General features: G+C 45.8%; 1 protein-coding gene across 1 annotated transcript in view; it reads left to right on the top strand.

The window, feature by feature from the left end:
• The window catches only part of LOC139262015 (uncharacterized), a 43,924-nt gene extending 34,839 nt beyond the window's left edge, over positions 1-9,085 (top strand). The window contains exons 4-7 of the mRNA XM_070877180.1: positions 416-754; positions 833-1,102; positions 6,092-6,201; positions 8,050-9,085. Coding sequence (XP_070733281.1) covers positions 416-754; positions 833-1,102; positions 6,092-6,201; positions 8,050-8,157 — 827 coding nt within the window. The 3' untranslated portion in view covers positions 8,158-9,085. The remainder of the gene's footprint in view (positions 1-415; positions 755-832; positions 1,103-6,091; positions 6,202-8,049) is intronic.
• Positions 9,086-9,782: the final 697 nt, after the last annotated feature.

Consider the following 9,782-nt stretch of genomic DNA (forward strand, 5'->3'; position numbering starts at 1 on the left):
ATTTGTATCGATTGCAAGTTTAATTCTACAGTCTCTTTGAAGATAGGCTAACAAAATCCCTTGGTGAGACAATGCCAGTAATGAATTGTTAAACTGCTTATTTCACAGCAAGTGAACTACAGTTAACAGTTATGATCAGATTCACATAGGTCAATCAGTCTCACTTGTCTTTGTGTATAAGATTAAAATAATGAACACGTTGTACTTTCCCACACCAGTGGGTCATCTACTTAACAAAATCAAATTAACTCCGAACTACCTTCCTACGTACTCATCCTCTGAGCCTGGCCAAGCTTGCCCATGCAGCTTTCTGTTTCAAGCCTGACTGACGTTGCACCCTTTGATTGACCTGCCTGTCGACCTATCACAGCAGCTATAAAAATCTAACACCTTGTTTTCTGTCTCTCTATTGCAGATTTATTGAATAAGATATACACACTTTATCGGCCAGGCACAAATCACAGTGAACTCGACCTGATTTGTGAAGCTCTTTCCGAGCTCAATGAAACTAAATGGACTTGGAGGTCAAGTCAGTTTCAGAATCAAGAGAAAGAAATAGCTTCTACTATCAGATCTCAGCCTATCGATGTAAACAGGACCTACTTTGAAAATCGACTGGTGCCCACACTGGGAAATTTTAATGACAGGAGCTTCAGTGTGAGGATTGTCCCTGTACTGTTTGACGATGCAGGAGTTTACACATGTTCGCTGGGATCATATAAATTTGTGACGATTAAACTAACCACAGTTAAAGGTAGGAGACAGAATGTTACCGTTGTTTTCAATGATAAAGTCATTGTTTAAAATCTAAATGATTTTCCTGTTTCCACAGTCACAGCTGAACCATCTGATACAGTGACTGAGGGAGACACCATTACCCTGACCTGCTCTGTATCTGATGTCACTGAATCAATGAGACTTGCTTGGATCAATAGTGATGGCAAAACTGTTGGAGAGAAAATATTGAATGGAGGAAATAGGGAAGAGAAATCGTTGAGATTGATTGTTCAGAAAGCTGACAGAGGCAGAGGGAACTGGATATGTGCTTTGTTTTATCAAAACACACCCAAAGTTTTAATTCCATATTATCTGAAGGTTAATAGTAAGTGGTTCAGATTTTGCTCTGTGTAACCTCCATAGAAAGCTCTTATCACTTACTGCTCCTTTAATTAAGATAACCTTTTATAACCTATTGCACTCCACGTTACTCAGAGTTCAAAATCATAAGTATTCACAAAAGTCAGAATATACAACTCAAAGCAATGTATGGGAGTTGAAGAGGACAACACGTCTTACTAAATCTCATTGGAGTCCATTCCATTCCTGTAAGGAACCTTTTAAATCTGTAATTCCCACCTGCCCACTGTAATAAGACTAGATGCCACTAACATAGTGGTTTTCTTTTACATCCAGTGTTGCTATGGTGAGTAATGATGGAAAATGTGACACATGATGTCACTCTGTCGCTGGCACTTACTTGAATATAACCCATACTTGACCAATGTCTGGATCGAAATCCTGGAAGCGGCAGCAATTTTCCACAGGAATGATAGGATGGGAATGATTAGTCGGTGAATGATAGAAAAGGCTGTCAAGCTGACATATTGTCCCAGATCCATGTGAAATCAGACTGGGAAGGGAGCAGAAATCATTTGTTTGACAGTTACTTTGATAATTTTAACTTTATAGCTCTGGAAGCTACAGCTCCAGGTTTCTTGTTTTGCAGTAAATTTGCCCTGAATTGCACCCAGCAATAGAGTCGGGAATCTGAGTGCACCGGACTCCCACACTCAGTTGCATGCAACTTATATTGGTCAACTACCTTCAGGGACAACTCTCTGAAAATCCATGCAACAAATTGCCTACACTTGCTTAAAAACCTGTTATATCTCTAACTTTTTCCAGTTTTGACCAAGGTTCATCGACCTGAAACATTAACACTGTTTCTCTCTCCACACATGCTGTCTGACCTGCTGAGTGTTTCCAGCATTTTCTGTTTTTATTTCAGGAAATTCAGATGCAGTGCTATTCAGGTACAAAACAGTAGCACAGGATTTGCATCCATTGTTCCTGTGCATGGTGCCCATTTACAGATGTGTGACTGTCTCACATCTTGACAGTTAATGTCTCGCCAGACAGCACAACTCTTTTGGGGGAACAAAATAAACATTAGATCAAGTGCCCCCCACCCCACCCGCCACCGATCTGGGGGACACTTCAGACACTTTTTACTGCCCTCTTTTTAAATTGTGTTGTTGTTTTTTTTTGTGTTTTTAAAAAAATTTGGGGGGGGCATTAAAATTATATATTTTACAAGTGCCCACTATAAAAGGGGAGGGGCCAACAGCTCTACAACTCTTTTTGGGGGGGGGAACAAAATAAACATTAGATCAAGTGCCCCCCAATCTGGGGGACACTTCAGACAATTAACTGCCCCTTTTTCTAATAAATGTTTTTTTTTTGTTGTTTTTTTGTGTTTGTTTTTGTGATTTTTTGGGGGGGGCATTAAAACCATAAATTTTACAAGTGCCCCCTATAAAAGGGGAGGGGGACACTAAAAATCCGGCAATTACAGCAAATTAAACTTTAAAACATATAAAATCAAATTAAAATTTGGTTGCCGGGCGTGATGATGCACTCCAGTCACTCCGGCGCCCACCTCTCGCGGAAGGCCGCCGTGTGCTCCATCTCCAAGGACACCCTGGCGCGGATGTACGCACAGAAGAGAGGCAAACAGTCAGGCTGAATGACCCCCTCGACCGCCCGCTGCCTGTACCGGCTGATGGCACCCTTGGCCTTGCGCAGGAGCAGTCCTACGAGGAGGCCCTCGGACCTACCCGCTCCCCTCCGCACAGGGTGCCCAAAGATCAGGAGTGTGGGACTGAAGTGCAGCCAGAAATTGAGGAGCAGCCCCTTCAAATAATGACACAGGGGCTGCAACCTCCCACACTCCATAAAAACATGGAACACGGACTCCTCCAGACCGCAGAAATTGCAGGCGGCCTGGGAGCCCGTGAACCGGCTTAAAAATTTGTTGCACGGGACTGCTCCGTGCACCACCCTCCAGGCCAAGTCCCCGATAAATAGTGGGAGGACACCCGCGTAGAGTGCCCTCCATCGGGGACCCCCGCCTCCTCCGGACGGCAGGATGGTACGCCATGGCGTGTCCGGACGGCAGACGAGGATGGCAAAGTTGAGAGTGTGCAGGAGCTGCCCGTACAGGAAAGCCCTCCGCGCGGAACTGAAGGGCACGGAGGGGATTTCCCCGAGGCGGCTCAAGTTGTGAGGCGCCGGCCCCCGAGGGAAGTTCCGGGGTTTGGCGCCGATGAGGAATTCCGTCCGGACGGGGGTCAGTTCGGAATGAATCTCCCCACGTGCTTGAGCCTCCTCGACACACCTAACGGAGTCAGGGCCCAGAGCTGTTTTTAGCGACTTGATGGCATCGGCCGCGCGGCGGACGTCGGCCGAATTTAGGCGCCGCACCAGCGTGTCTGGCGTCATCCAGCCCGCTCCTCCGCCATCGAGCAGTTCCCTGACCCTGGTCACCTCACCAGCCACAGCCCTCTCGTCCGACTGCCACCTAAAACCTCGAGCGTGGAGGTACGGATTCCCGAGCAACGGCTGCTGCAGGACAGCCGCCACTCCAGCCGGTGGAGAGCTGCGCTTGGTGGAAACTTTGTTCCAAACCCTGGTGAGTTCCTTGTAAAATACAGGCAGCTCCTGGACGGCGGTCCTGACGCCCCGCAAGCTCACAAACAGGAGCTGCGTGTCGTAGTTGAGGCCGTGCTGCTGGCGGAAGAAATACGTCGCCAGCGCACGCCACCTAGGAGGGGGCTCGACGTAAAGGTATCACTGCAGGGTCTGAAGACGGAAAGTCGCTAGCTGGGCACTGACGCACACCAACGACTGACCGCCCTCCCTAAGCGGGAGACTCAAGACCGCGGCAGAGATCCAGTGCTTCCTGTTGTTCCAGAAGAAGTCCACCAGCTTCTTCTGTATTGCCAGACAGCACAACTCTTTTAGGGAGTACAAAATAAACATTAGATCGAGTGCCCCCCGATCTGGGGGACACTGCAGACACTTATACCTGCCCTCTTTTTTCTTTCTTTTTTTTTTTGTTTCTTTTGTGTTTTTTTTTCCTTTTGATTTTTTTTTGGGCATTAAACTCATATAATTTACAAGTGCCCCCTATAAAAGGGGAGGGGGACACTAAAACCCAGCACTTAAATCAAATTAAACTTTAAAAGAAATAAAATCAAATTAAAATTTGGTTGCCGGGGGTGATGATGCACTCCAGTCCCTCCGGCGCCCACCTCTCGCGGAAGGCCGCGAGCGTACCGGTGGACACCGCGTGCTCCATCTCCAAGGACACCCTGGCGCAGATGTACGTGCGGAAGAGAGGCAGGCAGTCAGGCTGAACAATCCCCTCGACCGCCCGCTGCCTGGACCGGCTGATGGCACCCTTGGCCGTGCCCAGGAGCAGTCCTACGGGGAGGCCCTCGGACCTACCCCCTACCCTCCGCACAGGGTGCCCAAAGATTAGGAGTGTGGGAGTGAAGTGCAACCGGAATTTCAGGAGCAGCCCCTTTAAATATTGGAACAGGGGCTGCAACCTCACACATTCAGTAAAAACATGGAACACGGACTCCTCCAGACCGCAGAAATTGCAAGCGGACTGGGAGTCCGTGAACCAGCTTAAAAATTTATTGCACGGGACTGCTCCATGCACCACCCTCCAGGCCAAATCCCCGATAAATAGTGGGAGGACTCCCGCGTAGAGTGCACTCCATCGGGGACCCCCGCCTCCTCCGGACGGCAAGATGGTACGCCATGGCGTGTCCGGACGGCAGACGAGGATGGCAAAGTTGAGAGTGTGCAGGAGCAGCCCGTACACGAAACCCCTCCGCGCAGTACTGAAAGGCACGGAGGGGATTTGCCCGAGGCGGCTCAAGTTGTGAGGCGCCGGCTCCCGAGGGAGGTTCTGGGGTTTGGCGCCGATGAGGAATTCCGTCCGGACGGGGGTCAGTTCGGACGGGATCTCCCCACGTGCTTGAACCTCTTCGACAAACCTAATGGAGTCAGGGCCCAGAGCTATTTTTAGCGACTCGATGGCATCGGCCGCGCGGCAGACGTCGGCCGAATTTAGGCGCCGCACCAGTATGTCTGGCGCCATCCAGCCCGCTCCTCCGCCATCGAGCAGGGCCCTGACCCTGGTCAGCTTACCAGCCACAGCCCTCTCGTCCGACTGCCATCTAAAACCTCGGTCGTGGAGCTACAGATTCCCGAGCAACGGCTCCTGCAGGACAGCCGCCACTCCAGCCAGTGGAGAGCTGCGCATGGTGAAGACTTTGTTCCAGACCCTGGTGAGTCCCTTGTAAAAGACAGGCAGCTCCTGGACGGCGGTCCTGTCGCCTCCCGAGCTCACAAACAGGAGCTGCGTGTCGTAGTTGAGGCCGTGCTGCTGGGGGAAGAAATACGTCGCCAGCGCACGCCACCTAGGAGGGGGCTCGACGTAAAGGTATCTCTGCAGGGTCTGAAGACGGAAAGTCGCTAGCTGGGCGCTGACGCACACCAACGACTGACCGCCCTCCCTAAGCGGGAGACTCAAGACTGCGGCAGAGACCCAGTGCTTCCTGTTGTTCCAGAAGAAGTCCACCAGCTTCTTCTGTTTGCCAGACAGCACAGCCGAGATTGGGAACTCGCCACCTGGGGAATCTCATGTGTGAATCTGTATTCTGCTGCTCTGCTCAACACAATACTTTTAATTCCAGTTTATGCTGGTTTAGATAATGAATGCCCCAATTTTGTGTTTATTCACTCCCTTTCCATTCCCTCAGAGCTGCTCACATTAATTTAAAACCATTACACCCACAAGAATCTGATGAAAATAGTCAAATCCAGACATATAAAATGGGACAAAAAGAACACAATGTAGACTTGCTCTTGACGGAAATATTTGTCCCTCTGGCTCCCAGTGTTTAAAGCAGAATGTTTTCACTTTCCACATCTCTTATATAATGACTGGCAGGAATATTTAAATATTAAACCAGAATGAGAGTGAAACTGAAAATCTCAACTTTGTCCTTCACAGTGAGAGCGAGACCACTTCCGGACATTTGGATCGTCACAGTTTTGGGCTACTTGTTGGTTAAACTGGTCGTTGCTGTCGGACTAATTTGCTGCTTGAAGAGGATGAACAGAGTAAGAATTTTTGTAAGCTTTCCAGTAAATCAGGAATTAGTGCCGAGCTGTCACTTGACATTGAGAAAACTGATATTCTTTGAACAGAAATTATGTCACAAACTGTATTTTAAAATGTCATTTAAATATTGTACATTGTACTGAATTTAAAGGAATCATCAATTGGCACATTTAAAGAAAGCAATTTTTCAAATTCGCTAAAATCATAGCTTTGAATGTTTATCCTGATTGAAATGGCAATAACTTCCCTGCTCCCACTTTCCATCAGGCTCCGAGGAAGGAATCAGGGAGATCTCGGAGGGCCATACCTAATTATCAATGATTGGACAATGCTCAAACTAGGAGCCCAATCTTTTAATATTTTTCATTTACTATCACAAGTATTCCTCTTGGAAATTAGTAACTTGAAAGTTGTCAGAAACCAATATTTGAACAGTTAAAGCATGACCAGTAAAAATTAAATGAACTCGAAATACAATTTTTTTTGGCAATCAATGAGTGTGATCATTTTAACATGTGCTGTTATTCTTGTTGCTGTGGCCAGGTAGTGATAGAGAGCTGCAGTAGTGTTGGGGCCCAGAAATGAATTTGTTGCTCTGTAAACCACTTCCTCTGTGGCGGGTTTGGTTCACCTGATTTACTCATAGTCAAAACTCATGAGATTCGAAAGGAAAGTTTCGGGTTGTGAGAGCCCTGTCGGGTTTGTGTTGTTCGAGGAAGGCGTGTTTCAGGGCTGTGTGTTTTAGGGTGTAGCGAGGAGTTGTAGAATGGGAACTGTTGGGGTGAGAGGCACAGCAATATGGTAAATACTGGAAGGTATGAACTTATATGAAGCATGTGAGGTAATCTGTATTGTTCAGGATGTTTATATAGAATGACATAGAATTTACAGCACGGCAACAGACCATTCGCCCAGTGGTCTATGCTCCACACGAGCCTCCTCCCAGTCTACTTCATCTCACCCTATCGACACATCCTTCTATTCTTTTCTCCCTCATGTACTTATCAAGTTTTCCCTTTAATGAATCTGGACCATTCACCTCAAGCGTTCCAGGAGGTTGTGAGTTCCCGAGAGGAATTAATCAGGAAATCTTTGAGGGCCGTATCTGATTATCAATGAATGAAATGAAAACAGAAAATGAATGAACATTGCTCACACTAAGAGCCCAATATACTAGCTTTAAAATTTCTGTTTAATTTACTGTCACAAATATTCCTCTTTGACATTGGAAGTTATCAACTTCCATGTTGTCAGAAACCATTTTTTTAAAAAGCTTATTTGAAAAAGCACAAACAGTAAAAGTTACAATAAATTGAACAGTACGATAGTATTTAGTGAAAATTAATGATTCTGATAAACTTTACAGCAGGTCACAGCTCAGGGAGGGAACAAAAGTGATAGGATCAGTAGCTTTAGGAGGAGAGCATTGTTCTGTCAGAAGCAGAATTGTAAGTTCAAGGAGGTAACTTTACTGGTGAGGTCAGTCAACCACAGGGAGAACCTCTTAGAAATGTGGTCACACTTTGGCCATGACCTTTGACCTCACTGTTGTGAACTTATTTTACATTCATATATTCATAATGCAAATAATCTTCAACATTACCTTCTAGCAGTAACTGGAGTGAGTTTATCATTTTAATTAGGTCTGTTCCTTCCAATTATTGAAGCCTTTAATTGTTGAAATTATCTCATTAACACTGAGCCAGTGATATGTGGGTCATGTTCTGTTCCCCATTCTGTAAAATTACTCCTCTATTCAACATCCTCTTTATCCATCACTTCCAGTCCAGTGTTTATTATTGAAGGATAAACTCTTTATTTAAAGCACATTTCTTACCACTTATCAGAAATCGAACAGCGGGAATCCACACAAGGCGACAGGAAATGAAACAGATGATGCACAAGATGCCGTCGCATTACAGACCCTGAACTCTGACACTGATCTGAGACCATAGAATGACTGATACAGCACAGAAGGAGGCCATTCAGCCCATAGTGCTTGTGGCAATGGTGATCTTCAGTCTCTGAAACTAGATCGTCCCAACTAGGGACCTGTTAGAAGTAGATTTGTGGTTTTATTCTGGATTTAGTTTATGGTGATTTTTTTATGTATCTGGATTAGCTTATATCCCGTGTGTACATTTCAATAGATCCCTTTCTCAGTATCTGTTATTTTATTTTACAAGAACTAACTTTCCTGGTCGCTGTATGAAATTGCAATGGGTGGAAATTCATGCGGGCGTTGTGCTGAATTCCTGATCTCCACTCGAGGTCGGTGAGGCTCCTCGCTGGGGACACAGCTTTATAACTGTGGGGACTGACAGTGACCCCGTGGTACAGCCCTGTGTGGAGCTCGAAGTGTTGGGATGTGGATTTGTGACTGTGGGTCCCCAATGAGTGATCTCAGCTGGACTCTCTCTGCAGAGGAGCTGACTGAACCTGAGCTGCTACAAATGAGAAGGAATGAACCTCACTCAGTAAAGATGGGCATCTCTCGTGCACCTCTCAGCACCTGTTCACACAACGAGGTAGCAGAATCTCAGGAGAAGGTTGTCTCCATGCTCTCACCCAGGGAATTGTTTGCAGTAGAGTGCGACAGAAAGGTTAACAGATAAGAAGCAGCATGAATAAAAGTTGTGGGAAAGTAAATATGCAAATTAAAGTGGGAATGATTCCAGCCCTTGGAATTATTCGCACTTCATGGGTGCCGAATTGAACTTGAATTTCTGAAGCTAATAAATGGTAAAGGAAAGACTGTAATGTATAATAGAATAATAATGATGCTGTTAATGTCTTTAATTATGTTAATTTCTGTAGCTAAAATCTGGTAAAGGATTGTCTGGAACAAAGGAATGATCACAATGTTGTAAATGGGTTTAATGTTGAATAAATACAATATAATAAAAAGAACACTTTCGCCTATGAATCAGAAGGTAGTAGGTTCAAGTCCCACTCCAGAGACTTGATCACAAAATCTAGACTGACACTCCAGTGCAATACTGAGGGAGTGCTGCACTGTCGGAGATGCCGTCTGTCAAACGTGATGTTAAACCGAGACCCAGTCTGCCCTCTCAGGTGGATGTAAAAGATCCCACAGCACTATTTTGAAGAAGGTTAAAGGAGTTCTCCCTGTTGTTGCCAATTTTTAACCCACAATCAACAGAATTAAAACAGATTATCTGGTCATTATCACATGGCTGTTGGTGGGATCTTGCTGTGTGTGAATTAGCTGCAGTGTTTCCGACATTACAACATTAACTACATTTCAAAGATAAAGTCACTTTGCTGTGGAGTGCTTTGGGATATCCTGAGCTTGTAAAAGATGCCATATAATTGCAATCTTTCCTTTTACGTGGCAACTCTTTTCAGACAGGAGACAAGCGCTCTGCTTTGTAACGTGTCTGTTATTCTTGTTGCTGTGGCCAGGTGGCGATAGAGAACTACAGTAGTGTTGGAGCCCAGAAATGAATTTGTCGCCCTGTAAACCACTTCCTCTGTGGCAGGTTTGGTTCACCTGATTTACACATCGTCAAGTCTCAGTCAATTCAAAAAGTACTCCAACACGTACTTAATTGGCTGT

The sequence above is a fragment of the Pristiophorus japonicus genome, chromosome 4, assembly GCF_044704955.1.
Source record: "Pristiophorus japonicus isolate sPriJap1 chromosome 4, sPriJap1.hap1, whole genome shotgun sequence".
NCBI lineage: Eukaryota > Metazoa > Chordata > Chondrichthyes > Pristiophoridae > Pristiophorus > Pristiophorus japonicus.